Genomic DNA, 14,862 nt, shown 5'->3' on the forward strand with positions numbered 1-14,862 from the left:
GAGTATAACCGAGAAATATTGCATGGTACATTATACATATCACGGTTTCTGAATTAATTTGGAATGATTAGAAAAATCTTTTTGATTAAAATCTAAACTGATTTGTTACTGATTGAAATTCAAATTTCATTTAGGTATTTTCTCTGAATGTGAGAGTACTTTTCCGCGGTGTAACGATTTGCAAGTAGAGGACATTAATATATATATATATATGTATATATATATAGTTTATCAGAAATACCATAACATCATGGCCGATAAAAAATCGGGAAACGGGATCTGTCTGCATAGGGTTTCTCTAACCCACGCATACGATCCCAGAATTATTTCATTATTACATGTTACGAGCGTGTTGGTGACTCGTCGCAGCCCGCTCGTGTTTATTCAGCTATATAGAGGTCGCTAGCTTTACCTGGTCTGGGGATCTGTTCACGATCGCGAGAGTGCACGACAGACGGAGGGACGAGGAACGTTGGAGAGTACGCTCGGTTGAGAGAGCGTGAGAGGCAAATAGGGTACGAATGGAAGACGAGAAGACGAATGAGAAAAGGGGCGAGGGAAAGCTCGAAGATAACCAGATACCGGAAGAAGTGAAAAAGAATAAAGAGAAGGAAGATGTTAAAAATGGAATTAAAAACAAAGAGAAAAAACGTGAAAAATAATAAGAAGGAAAATAAAGGATGGATGAGTCGAGGTGCAAGATAAATGAAAAAGAAAAAAGATAGAGATAGAGATAGGAGGAGGGGAATATGATGGGAAAGGGATTGAAGTAACAAGAGAAACGGAGGAACAAGAGGGGAAAATAATGGAAAGAGAAGGAAGGGAAATCGTGGAAGAGATAGAGAAATGCAAATTGCGGGCTAGGGGTGCAGAAGCGAGTTGGAACGAATGGGAGAAACGGATAGATGGGATGAGATGGAAAATGGGATAGAGAAAGAGAGGCAGAGGCGTCCGTGCGCAATCGGTACGACGCAGACAGCTCGTCTATATACTTGGTTCAACGACCACCGCCCTAGTATCATCCAACCCCGAAGTACCGGGCGGCTCGGTGGTCGCGCTAGATACTAGATTAGGGGAGTAGAGGGGGTTGGAAAAAAGCTAGGGAGTTCGAGGGGGTTGCAACGAGGTGGTTTGGGGAATGGGTTGGTTGGGGAGGTTGTAGAGGGAGAAGAGTCGAGGTGGTGTTGAGCGGAACGGCCCACGGGCCAGTTCCGTCTCGAGCCCAGGAGTAGAAGAGCTACTGGCCGCTTGTCTGCTCCCTTCTTTCGCTATAGTTTCATTTCTTTCCGTTTTAGTTCATTCTTCAGTTCCGATTGATTGACACGTTGGTACACACACACATATATAAACACACACATACACAAACGTACACACGAATACATGTATAATAACATATAGGAAGGTCGCGCGCGACACGTTCGTACACCTGTGGTATACGTGCAACGTATATGTACATGATCACGATACCCTTGTCACGCATCACACGCATATTACACGCACACGGACATACGGAAGCGTGCGCGAGCGCGTGCAACGAACAACGTGTTTTGAATATATAATTTGGTCACGTATAGAAAAGAAAAAAAAAAGATTGATAAAAGGAAAGAAAGAAACGTACACGCAAAAGAAAACAAAAATCATTCGTTGATTGGTTTGTTGTGATCAAGGAGTCGCACGCTCAATAGTCACTGTACCGGCTCTCCTGTTTATCGTATGCTCAATAAACGGATACAGCCGTGATCAGCTAGCGTATCTTTAGGTCCGTATCTGATCAAGTGTACCAGGCCCCGTAGTACCTGTGTCTTCTGTCCATCCAATACGCGTGCAACAAGCTCGCGGATTGCTTGAGTTTTAGGAAACGTAATTCTCGCATTCAGGTACGTGAACAAATTTCTATTATGTGACCTAAGAAAGCAACAGCTTTCGCATTCTTCTTTCCCCTTTCGCGATTTTCTCCACGAAGCCCTCACCGATACGGATGGGTAGCTGTGTAGAAACCCTTGGACGAGATTACCGTTTCATCCGATCTCATTTACACCGTTATCATTGCGATGTAAAGAATCTCTATTATAATCCACGAGAATAAATTTTCATTCTTAAACACGGGAAATCGCGTAAACGATGGACAGAATTTGTCTCGTTCGGGGGTTACGTTTTTATTCAATTATTGTACCAGATAGTAAAAAGGATTGTGCATGCTTTTTATTCCCTTTCTCCTTAGCATTTATATGTTTGTTTTATTGTTGTAATTCTAAGTTGCCATACAATGCGAGTCTCGACTTATTGTCGTCAAACCAAAGGGACGCGAACATCTTTGTAAAAATAGTTTTCAGTGAATAAACCGATCGGTCGGGCGTACTAAGAAATATGTACGTAAAGGAAGTGGCGCGTGTATAGAAATAAAAGAACGTAACAACTCTACAAATCGACTCTTTATGATTCGATACAGCGTACACGAATCACTGATTGACGTTATTGGCATTGGGCAGTTTCGTATACCACTCGATCCATCAATTTTATGTGTACATTGAGGTAATCGTTAACCTACACCACCGTGTAAAGAAGCTTCTCTACGAAACTGATACGATCGACATTGGGTTCAGATTACACATGGTTACGTTACATTGCTATTCTCTTCTTCTTTCGTCGATCGATCACCTACAAATTCTTGAAAGACCGCGAGTACGCGCTATCGTAGAGCTTCAGGCAGAAATTTTTAATTCGTAGTATTCTTTAAAAGTTTCTTTGCGCAAAGAAGAGTCTAAATCTAGCGGTTCACGTTAGTTAAATCGGATCAGACGCTTCGAAGTTCTTTTTAAAGAATTATTTTACCTATCGATTATCGGTGCTAAGACGACGCTTTGAGGTAAAATGGAGATCGCTATCTGTTCAACTTCGCGGCTTTTCGAGCGACCTTTGCCCTGTTCTTGCTGGTAGCGAGTTCCAAACCGCCCCTTGTCAGCTGATTGAAATCGATAATGGTGAGCCTCGGCTCGGCGGGATGTCTGGACAGGGCCTGCACCCTGTCGAGCGGTGCCCCGGGGCTCCGGAACCTGTAGCTCCGGTTCCTGCACCCGCCGACGCCCGTTCCACTTCCAGTTCCGGTCCCAAGCTGGCTCATCCGCGTGCCGCTCATCGATCGGTAACCGCCGCTCGCGGCCATCTCTGTCTCCTCTTGAAAGTACCTGACGATCACGGCCATGCGGATTTCATCATCCAACTTGTTCATTTTCATTTTATCCTGATTCTTAAACCATAACTATTAACCATAACTCGTAGAATAAAATTATTTCTATTAAGAAAAATTTCTATTTCTATTAAGATGAGTTTGAGAGTTTTCTTAAAATAGTAGCAGAGTAAAGAAGAGACCTATGAATTTCTATAACAAAGTAATGGGAGTGAAATTACTCGTGAATACTGGCCAGATGTATAGGCGCAGGTTTCCTGGATGTCTTCGGTCTAGGTTCTCTAAGAACTCGATGCCTTGTTCGTGATTGTCGCGTTCGTTTGGTGGATGGTTGATCAGGAAGACCGGCGGGTATGATGCCCATCAGTTTGTAATATTCTAGGAATACACGGGCCAGATTGCGGCCTAATCTATAATCTGTGATTTAATTGGGAAGTCAAGATAGTTGATTCATAGCATCGTAGCACAGGCCTACGTTAGGTACCGGATGATCGATTGGCATCCAAACTTTTTAACGCAAAGCTTTCGCTTTAATTGATCGTGTTATAAATTATTCAATAGCACTTTGCTTAATTTCCCTCGAAAAACACGGAACGAAGCGAAATAACAGTGCGGCTTAACAGCTGTTTCGTTTGGAATGCTCTCAAGACGGTTTGCCTTCCGAGTGATTAATTACCATTTCCAAGATTGTGGCAATATAAAGTTAGTTGGTTACCTAGTTACCAACTGAATCTATCGGGTTAACACGCTTGAACATTTTCGCTTAAACATATATAGACTATTCTAGATTTGTGAAACATTCTGTTGCAAGAATTCCAAAGACAGACGCGACTGGAGAATTTTAAGCGAAACAAATGCTCGTACACAAGTAGAAAATAATTCACGTATTTACGGATATCATAAATACAGATATCAAAGGATACATCCTTCCTCGGTGTACGGGAATATTCCAGGCGTCGATTTCCTATTGTATCCGAACATCGATACCTCGATGCTGTAGCAATTTACATGTTCCTTGAGAATGGAACACAGATAACGACGTGCGGTCCCAGCCTTATGGGGATCCTGATTGTACATCGTGTTCCCTATTTCATAGTCTTCGGCGTGTTGCGCTAACAACTTTGGTAACACGATGTGCCTCTCGTACCTGAGAGGCTGGCAGCCGTTGGTTAGATAGTGTCATTTGGAAACGGAAGGATCTTATTTTCTTTGCGAATATCTCGAGGAAATTTCTTTAGGAGAAAAAAGAGAAAACGGTTAGAGATACCTGTACACGTCGTCGTAGGTGTTTCCATAAACGAAAAGTCCCGTAGCATTGGTATGAGCGTGCAAATCAAGTACGCAGTCCAACGGTGTACGGGAACTCTTATCGAGGTTCTTCAACATCGGTTTGATCGCTACCAGAGCAGGATGCAGCCAATCGGAGATTTTGTTCCACGAACGATTCAAGTCTGCTCCCATCAGAGTGGATCTTTAACAAGAGAACATTCTGTCGCTCATTTGTTTCTCGTTTTGGCAGAGGATTCTCTATTTACCTATAATTGCCAAGAAAAACGCCGTCAGGGTTTAGCATCGGCACTATCTTGAAAACGACATAATTCCTCAATACTTGGGCGATGGGGTGGGAACTGACCAGAAAGTCCATTAGACCTTGGCAAACGAAGGAAGAGGGTGACTCGCCTGGATGAACTCTGGCAAGAACAACCACCACCCTCCTTGAATGATCTTGAGGGTCTTCCAGATTTGAAGTTATCGTGACCAATTCGATTTTCCTCTTTTGTATCGACGTGGCTAAGGTTTCCCTCTTCGTACACGTTAACCTGGTGCAAAGATTATCCAGATGTGCCAGATAGCGACTGTACGAGTATGGATAGGTCAAAGCAAATTGATACACATCTTCTTCACGGTCAAAAGAAAAAGCGAAACTGAGGACGTAGTGGTTTTGGTGCTGCGCCGATTTGTAGTAAAATACCTAGAAAAAAGTCTCGTGGAATATCTTTCAATATTGGTTTCATTGTTTTCTATAGACGGTAACTCACTTGGTCTCTGGGAATCCTTTGCCACTTTGGTTTACTGCTGCTCTTCACCAACGGAGTCATTCCGTTCCGAAACAGATTTGCGCTCTTCGATATGTTAACTATGTTAAAGACCACTCGTTGATCCGCTTTCACGTTGTCCACGGTGAAGTTGAACCACAGGCGAAGTCGCGGATTGCAGATATCAGGCCTGATGAACAGATCGTACTCGAATTCTGAGATAAGGTCCACCCTGCCCAAGTTACCGGTCTCGAACGAGGCATCGAAGCAAATGTGTCCTTTCTTCGCCTTTCCGCTGTGTCCCGGTGGTCGCATTATCATTTTGTTCACGTTTCCCATACCTCCTTCTGTATCACTGTCCTCGCTCTCTGCACAGTCAAACGTCTCTTTGTAGTTCTCAATATCCTCGTAATTTGTTAAAAACCTTTTTCAATCAAGCGCAATTAAGTAGAGAAAAAAAGAAGAGAATTAATCGAAACGAAATATAAATAAAAAAGGATCGAACCAGCTCTTTGATAGAGGCTGGTATGTTCCAACGGATCTCGACCCTCCCCGTGAGCCATTCTGAAAGAGGAAACGCGCTGATCCACTAAGCAGAAGACGTGGCAACAGACTGACTTTCCTCTGGGTCTAAACTACCTTTTATGGTAGGTGTTACCACCTACGTGGATAAAGGCTGTAACACCGATCGTGCCGTTGGATCAGCACGTTACGGTTAATTCTCGTGTCGGCTCTCGTGCGAGGAATCTCTCGTGTGGCTTAGGTTCGTGATTTCGCGCGGTTCAATCGAGCAAGATTTGCGGGAATTCGCGTGGCTGCCACGCGTCAAAGATCCCACAGGATCGACAGAGCAGGCTTTAACGAAACGGACAAAGTCGTTTGCGGTCACGAGAAGCTAGTTGATCGAAATCTAGACGAAGAAAAGAGGCTACATCGGCAATTTACTTTTGGTGCTCGGTAAATTCGGTTCGTTGATATCTATTTCTAAATCCGATCTCCGTATCCTTTCGTAATCTCCCGCTCGTGGGAACGAACGAAGGTGGCGAGTGAGAGAGCTGTTGCTCCTGGTCACGAAACGCCGGAATTTGAAATTGAGCGATGAACTTTAGTTTTCAACCGTGCGGAGGTCGTGGATCATATACGAGATACACACGAAATATTTTTCACATTTCTCATGTTTTTCTATAGTATTTCTATATAAAAATTGGAATAGCAGCATAGATTGAAGTCATCTTTGTATCATCTGTATCTCTCAGGGACTGTGTTTAAGTCTGATCTAATACGAAATTTTTAAGACCATCCTCCACGGATTTAAACGGTTTCTTAGCTTTCATTCTTTCAATCTATCTGATAGTTTATCTAGTGCATTATAACGTTCTGGATCTATTCTTTCTTACGTATTAACGATTCGAAGAAGCGAAGAGATTATATTAGGGGCTGACGAGATCCACGTGGCGCGTGCTCGAAGAAGTAAGAAACAGAGACAGGGACGTCCACGTCACGTCTTCGACAAACCACGTCGTGGTGTCTCAAGTCTAGCTGTTCCGTTCTGTCATGCATTGTTCTTTCCCCGATGGGTACATAGCGTGTCGCGTGCGGATTTCTAAATCAGGCTTGTTCGATATCTATTTCCATGCGGTTCGTACGATGCCCGTAAATGACACATCTACCAGCTAAAACCTACGCGTCTATAGCCTGGAAGGAACGAAAGCACGAAGAAAAAGGGAAATTAAACTCAGTCGGTTAGGCTATAGTAGTGGTTTTCCGTTGAGATTGCACAATTCTCTTATCAATTATTCACCGATTGACGCAAAACCTGACCATTATACCACGAGTCACGTGAACTTAGCCAGTCAATGCTAGTGACCGACAGTGACTCGTTTCTCGTTCGACCAGACTTGATAGAAGCATGGAAAATCGTATAAAGTCTCGTCCCGTAGAATTTTCTCGATTTACGACCATTTAAATTTAGTGTTAGGTATTTTTCTTCTTGAAAGGCTGGACAACGACAAAGGTTGATAGCTCGGCATTAGTGGCAACACTTTATCCACGACGGGACAAGCTTCCACCTCCGGGAAACGTTCTACAATTTGCCCAGGCAAATGTCTGCGGTGTGTTGTCTCGCCTCGATTACGGCTGTGGAAGCAAGAGGGAAAAAAAGAGAAAATTCCTGGGAAATTGGAGGGAAAAAAGGTCTGAGGACACTCTGGAGCTGACGGTTGGGAAGAGCAATTAAAAGTGGGACAAAGAGGCTGGACAGAAAAGCACGGAACAATCAAGGGGACGGTAAGGGTGGCTGGAGGATAGAGAGGGAGAGGATACACTGCGATACGCATCGCTGAACTCATACTAAATCTTCAACAGTTCCGGCTACGAGGGGAAAAAAAAAGGAAAAGCGGCCTCGGTCGTTATATTTTTTCTCCTCGACACGGTTTCCCTAGATCGCGATCTAGATCGAACGAAATTAGAGGAATCCAACTATAAGAGGCTTTCTTCTACTTTATTCGTTATTCCGTGACGCGGAAAACGGAAGTTAGGTCAAGAGAGAAAGAGAAAAAGGCGACCAGAGCGGTAATAATAGCTCGGAACAGGGAAGGATATGGCAGCTTCGAGTCACAAAGGGAAAGCCACCCCTCGCACATGGAAAACCGACCGAGAAAGTGTTCCTCTGCGGTGAATTTTGCCATCTACATGTTATATCACGAGGCGAACTGGTCTCCAAAGAGGAACACCTGCCAAATGTCAGAGGGCAATAAGCATCGAGCTAGCGTTGATCCTCGCGTGACTGCTCCTTGAGTCGGTGATTCGGTCGGCTTGACGGATCACAGAAGATCTATCGGGAAACGACGTCGAAATATAGAAGCACACGTTTATAGACAAAACGTTTCTCTCTCGTGTAGAGGTGCGATCACGCAGATAGACGATGTGGCATGTGTTACGTGCTCGCGTTTTAGTCACGGAACGATTTCTAGCTTGTTACGAACAATTCTCGAAGACGAATTGAGCATAGTACGTACCAGTTTCCTCAGCGTCGGACATATCGAGAGCGGAGTTTGACTTGTCCCGAACTGGTCCACACGAGGCTCAACTTCTCATCGACTGGACGTTACTAACGGCGGATCCACGCGCCTGGTTTCCTTGGTTTGTTGAATCGATAGATGTCCCTGCTGCCATTTCTTTTCGTTTTTGCCTTCAACCATGAAATTTTCTGTGTCTCGCGTGACTGTCCCTTAGCTATACGTATAGAGTTTCGACGAAAGTTCATAGAACTGATGGAACCTCTAACGAGACGGTCGTACGGCCGAAATATGAGGAAAGTCATAACCGTCCTTTGTAACGCGTGATATTTTATTTTGCTTGGATAAAAGCTAAAGATCTGACCCCTGAAACACAATCTATTAACCTATAACAGGAAGATCGATCGTTTCTATGGTAAATATTTGCGCAAGAATGTTTGTCCTTCTTTCTACGTTCTCGATGTAACATGCTGAGTGGGGAAAGACTTTTAAGAACACGTTCGGGATACACGAGCCGCATAGAATATCGAACAATGAATAATTCGTCCTTTATAATGTGGAAGATTCGCAATTTCGAAATAACGAGTTTGGCACGCGTTTGATACGCGACTGGAAGCTACGTAATCCGCATGCATAACCCTGGCTCGATTATCAGGCTACGGGGAGACGCACGGATTCAGCCTCCGATGCACGTGTGCAGCCTCGTTCCCGGGTCCACGCAACCCGCTCCGTGCAACATGCAAAGTGAGCTTAAGTCACGCATATTTATTGTTTGACCAAGCACCCGGATGAGCAAGCGCAAATATGGCGTGTCACCGGGAGAAGGGATGCAGTTATGGAAACTTGCTGTTGCCTCTGAAAAGATACATTGCCGAATAGTTGGTTCAATGCACCAACAACGCGTAACTATGTTAACTACCTGCGTCCACTAATCGATGAACCCGCATAATTCCTGGACACCGCTCGTCCTGCGAACTATTTTCACTAGCCCGAACCACTAGCTGGTAAAACTCGTGTAAAACTATCCGAAAGTGGTTTCGAAATTGCTGGTTAAACAGAAGTTTGGTAGAATTTCACGGTCTAGTTGTGGAGATTACTTTTATAGAATGAAGGATTATTGGATTCCCAAGGTATTTCTTCCCCAACTGCGACAAAAAAAAAAAAAACGACTCCATTAAGAAACGGAAAGTGGTTATAATTCTGAAGGGATATAAACTCCTTCTCTCGCGATCCTTAGGATAAGCAAACACTCTCTAAAGGGAGCGCTACGTATAATAAGAACATCTTGGAATCTAACGGTAGTCGAATGGATTTTGTAATTCATCTGGATAGAACCGTATCCATCGATCGTCGAGCACAGAGGATCGGGAGCGTAAAAAGTTGGGAATTTGAAGATTGGAGAGTCGCGGTCCGGGCAAGATTCGCATCGATGGTAGGTGCATGTACGTGTGTTTGTTCGGCTGGTGAATGTCCTCCGTTCCTGGGCTTTGGCTGGGACTTCCTGGTGAACCCTTGCTTCACCCTCGTCCCTCTCTGTTCCCCGAGTTGTTCGCAGCCGAGCTCTGTGCAACGTGGAGGGAGAGAAACGAGGAGAAAGAGAGAGCCGGTGCAAGTGTAGGAGAGAGAGTGAATAACTAGGAGAACGCAAGAGATCGATATTCGAAACCCCTGTGCCGTTGGGCACCGAGCTCCTCTTGCCACCCCACGCCCAATGGCGTAGCAAGAGGGGGCAATTGGGCTAGGTACTGCCTGTTCCCAGGATACTCAACAAACGGAAGTTTGGGACAAAGAGGAGGAGCGTTATAAATTGCCCGAGACGGGATTCGGGATTTACGCGGTGCTACCGTCTACCCCATCCCTGTCTGGCTGCATTTTTTTAACGTCGTCGTTTTCATCGAACATCCAGACTATATTTTGACGGATAATTTCAATTTTCCTATTATCACGTCGGATTTAATATCTGGTATTACGATACGGCTGGATGTTATCTTTTGTTTCGTGCGAATGGAGATAACCGGAGTATGGAACTATCTTGTTTCGACAGTAAAATGGTAATTTCAGTTGATAGAAGCTATTTATATGATGATTCTTAGAGGCACAAGTTAAAATTGTGATATTCTGATTTAAATTCAAGTCTAACATGTATACTTACATTTTCTTCGAGCATCTATTTATAGAGTACGATGGAATAGATTTGCACAGGCTACGCCGTTGCCCGTGTCTGTCCTCGTATGCATGCTATTTACCATTAGATTATCATCCCCTCATTTTTTCGTCTTTCCCCCTATCTGGCTCCGTTTGTGCTTTCTTTCGACCCCTCCTGGGCAGCTCTTTTCTCAGCGTGACTTTTTCATCCGCGTATCTTGTATCTCGCGTTGCGAATGTAACAGGCGGCAACGAGCAAACCAATTATTTCCGCCGTGATGATCGACTCACGTTCGTAATTCCGAGGCCGAGTCATTAGCGAGCCCTCTTTGCAGAGCGTTCGTTAACATTGACGCCGTTCGAGTAATAACGTGGAAATGATATTCACGCCGGCTCGCGTACTTTTTATCCTATCGATCGATACTTTTCTCATTTGCACTCGATCACAGATAAGATAATCGTCGATCAAGTGCAGACTATGACTTTACTCGTTTACGTACATGTTAAAGAGGCAGACGTTTATAAATTACGTAGTCGACGTGATTGTTCTTATCCGAATAGAATTGCATTCGAAAATTTACTGTTTCATATATCTGCTGTTACTATAAAGGGCTCGGGAAAAGTGGGGTGCTATTTTTAACTAACAAAAGTTTCGATAGGAAATGCGTAATTCGATTTTTTTTCTTCGTTAACGTTTCATTAGCGCTGCATCGTCGTATTGTGTGATTTACCGATGCCCGAGGCACGTGGACCCATTTACGCAGCACGTGTCCTCTCAAGATTCCGCTAGGGATAGCGTTACAATATTCCGTGATGAATGCACCTCCTCCAGGTAGCTAGGGCTCCGACAAAAAAGGGGCTCTTGATTCAATTCGGAGCCTGTAATATCTTGTGCCTACAACGAAAAAGGGGAAAGGAAAAAAAGAAGTGATGAGAGGCAGGGGTAAAGGGGACGGGACGCAAGGGACAAAAGTCGAAAAGTTAAAGCGATTATATTCAACGAGGGAAAAAGGACGAATCGGACGAATCATCGGATTTTGAATATCGGTTCGAGTTTAACTTTTTGGAAAATTTGGTGGACGTCCGTGCACGTTAAAAAAAGGGGGCGGGAGGGCTGGGGAAGATTAAGGTGGGGGGGGATAGTGGCGAACTATGTGGTAAAGGCACGGCGAAATTTGGCCGCATTCGCACGGTCGAAAAGCTCTTTCGTACAAGAGGGAGGTCAACCCCTGGGACGACGGTTTCCATTTTCAACGTGGCGCCTGCGTTCTCGAGCTCTGCACGGGCTACCAACCCGCCTCTCCTACGCTCGTTTCCCCTTTTCAAGCCTTCGCTCCACTCTCTTTTCTTTCCGTCGTTCGCGGAGCCTGAATTTTCACCCCTTCCTCTTCAACCCTCGAGAGTAGCGCTTGCGCACGTGCACTCCCCCGTACGTCTAGCCATTTTTTTCTTCTTCCCCTCGAATTCAACCCCCGTTCCTCGGAACACGACGGCGAGACCAACTTCTCTGACGAAATATTCAAATATATTTTTTACGTCGAATTTATTATTCATCGACTCTAATCGCGTCCACGCATCTATCTCGTGTTCACCGTTGCCTCTAAATTTTCTGCTTTTCAATTTTTTTTCTGAACGTCGTTGAAACAACGGTCCTTGAGTTGTTTTGTTGCATCCCTGTCTGCGAGAGTACCGGCCGCCTCCACTTGAGTTCGCGATTAACACCTTTTCCCGGGCCATCTAGCTAGCGGCGCGACGGTTGCTTTCCCCTTTCCAACCTTTTACCGCGCTCTTCTGCCACCTGTATGCAAACTACGCCCTGCTATTTTAGAGTCGAGAGTTCCCTTTTTCCTCCAAAATCTTTGTCCCAAACGGCGATTGTTCGATCAACAGCTATCCGCTAACTGCTTTTTTCCATCCCTCGTTCTTTCTTTCTCCTTCCCGTATATGGTCCCCGGGAGTGCTCTTTCAATCAGTATCGGTGGTTACAAGGTCCAGAGGATCTCCAGAGGGAGCAGCCATTGTTCACGACCCTTCCCTAGCGCCTGCGTGCGTCGTGCAACTACCCTCGATCTCATTTTCTCTCCCTTTCTCTGCGTATTTGTCTCAACAGCTTTTCAGCCGATCCTAATGTCCAGATAGGTCAGAGAGCAGTCCTCTTTGATTTTTGTCCGACGCACGCGACTCCTTAGGTCTCTATAAACTCCTCGACCTTTTACTTTTTCGTGTTCCTGTTTGAATCAGCAAACGAGTATTACACGTGGAGTGTGGAACGATGCAAAGTTATTTTCAGCAAGAGTTATTACTTCGTCAGAATTCCTTCTGACGCATACATCCCCGTCGTAGTTACATCCATGCAACTCTTTACGTCGAATGAGTTAACGTCACGACAATTTCCAACCAAGTATTACTTCGCGTTTCTTCGTCACTCGGCGCCTGCGTAGATTCCGCCGCCTCCGGCCACGGTTTTTCTTCGTTTCCTCCTCGCCGCTCTCCGTGGCCCGGTTTCCATCTTTCAAACCGCGTCGACAAACGGACAACCATACCTGCTGGTATCGGGAAGATGCAGCCATTGCCTTCGATCCGCTAGCGTACATTCTTCTTTCTCTTCGATCGGTCTTCTGCTATTTTCTTTCGACTTTACCTCTCTTTTTTTCATCCTTTCTCCTCGCTTTAGCTTCCTCCGTTTTTCTTGGCCGTGTTCGCGGCCATCGCAACCCCTCCATCGAGAGATGGCGTGCCGCGAGATATCGAGGCGGTGGTGGCGATCCAGGGAGAGGGTGCAGTCATTGCCTCTTTTCAGCGCCTGCGTACATTCCTCAATGTTCGTCCATCCTCCTCTATTCAACGTGCTTTCCTTGATTGTTACCTTCGACCTCTATCCTCCTCGCGGCTCCCACCCCTCTAGCCTAGGTAGAAGTAGTAGCATCGGGGGCGGTGGCGGCAGCGGGCAACAGAGGGTGCAGCGATTGGCGGCAGGGCCTGGCTCCGTCAGTTTAGTTACCGCACCACATAAAGGCATTGCGTTGTAGACACCGTTATACCCGCAACATTCTTACTATTTGCTTGTATATCTTCATTTCTGACCCTTTAATTCGACAATACGTTCGTATCGTTGGTACATATAGAATCGTCCTCACCGTATATACCGATCAATCATTCTTGCTTTCTCCCGCCCACGTGTCAACGAGATACTAATCGAAAACCGCGTGTGTTCACGCACAACTTCGAACCGCGTTTAAACTAACGAAAAAGAAAGAAGGAAGAAAAGAGAGAAACGAAAAAGTCGAAGGCAAAAAAAAAAGTACAACGGACGACAACAACAGAAACAGCAGTAATTAATAGAAAACACGATTAATAGAAAACGAGCTGCGAGTAAAACGAAATAATCGAAGTTCAATACGATCGGTCAGCGGAGAAAGAAATTTCGTCAACAGACTTGGATCGTCGTACCACGTTCTTTCACGTGCGTCTTCGTCGGGGATCTTATGATTTCGTTCGTCCATTTCTACCCCCCTTCCCGGATCCTTATTTTTATCCCTTCGCCTCCTGGAACGGTCAGCTTCTCGAAGATCGATCTCGATCGACGCGCACGCGGCTCTCCTTCTGACTTCGTCTAAAAAAGAAAGAGGGAAAAAACGAAGGAAAAGAAAAAGATAATTAAAGCTACGAGGATAAAGTATACGTCGCCGGTTCTCCACGAAGATAATTCAGTGTGCGATACGTTGACGAGGTTGGTGTTAAAAATACAGAGAGCAGGAATCGTCGTCTGGAAGATCCTTTAGTCGGCTAGAAGAAGTCTTGTGGAGAAGGAAAAAGGAAAACGTACGGATGAGAAAGGGAGAGGTAGAGGGAGAAAGACGAAGTAATAGTGTTGGCCGGTGGGTGTGAAAGAGAGACACTCGAGGGTGTGTTCCGTGATATTCTTCGTCATTTTTTTTCCCCCTTTCGTTTCGTCGATACATTAAGAAATCAAGTGTCATATGTACGTGCGATCGTCGTGTATCCAATAGGTTCGATTGTTTTTATAAAGTATAGACTGTAATTCTTCGTTGTCGATCGAAGAAAGTGCGAGAGAGATATCTGGAGAAGGACTTGAACTTGTAATTCGTCGCCGTAATTCGACAAACTTGGCCGCTTAAAAATCGATTAAAATTATCGCGTAAAACACGGGCACGGTTCAGAACGAAAAATAAACGAACAAACGGATAAACGAAACACGCACACACCGTCGTTTAAAGAACGAAAATTAAATACGAAACGGAACAAAGAACGAGCATCAAACGAGATAACAACGAAATGAAAATCTAGCGATATAGATAATATATACAAAAAAAAAAGGCAGAGATAACACTTCATTAAAAAAAACTAATAAAAACGAAAAAAAAAACATTAACCCACCGTCGTTTCGTTCTACGCCCAGATATCGGCATCCTCCAACCACTGATTTTCATCGTTAACCGGTATGTTCATTTGTTTC

At 44.8% G+C, this 14,862-nt stretch overlaps 2 protein-coding genes across 3 annotated transcripts in view; one reads left to right on the forward strand and one right to left on the reverse strand.

Moving 5' to 3' along the window:
- Positions 1 to 1,236: 1,236 nt before the first annotated feature.
- The window catches only part of LOC122569841 (ELAV-like protein 2), a 39,688-nt gene continuing 26,062 nt past the window's right edge, over positions 1,237 to 14,862 (forward strand). Inside the window, exon 1 of one of the 2 annotated variants that reach the window (XM_043731643.1) lies at positions 1,237 to 1,877. The gene's annotated coding sequence lies outside the window, so the exon portion shown is untranslated. Of the gene's footprint in view, positions 1,878 to 13,308; positions 14,846 to 14,862 lie in introns of those variants that run through there. The other variant, XM_043731564.1, reaches the window with a different exon arrangement.
- LOC122569773 (cytosolic carboxypeptidase 6) lies at positions 2,344 to 8,346 on the reverse strand. Its single transcript, XM_043731388.1, has 7 exons — positions 8,241 to 8,346; positions 5,227 to 5,591; positions 4,723 to 5,159; positions 4,455 to 4,658; positions 4,111 to 4,334; positions 3,409 to 3,604; positions 2,344 to 3,185 (listed from the first exon to the last, which is right to left on the reverse strand). Exons 1-7 carry the CDS (start codon positions 8,260 to 8,262, stop codon positions 2,882 to 2,884), a joined length of 1,752 nt encoding a protein of 583 aa, XP_043587323.1. The 5' UTR covers positions 8,263 to 8,346; the 3' UTR covers positions 2,344 to 2,881.

This window comes from Bombus pyrosoma, linkage group LG1 (genome assembly GCF_014825855.1).
Source record: "Bombus pyrosoma isolate SC7728 linkage group LG1, ASM1482585v1, whole genome shotgun sequence".
In the NCBI taxonomy this organism is placed as follows: domain Eukaryota; kingdom Metazoa; phylum Arthropoda; class Insecta; order Hymenoptera; family Apidae; genus Bombus; species Bombus pyrosoma.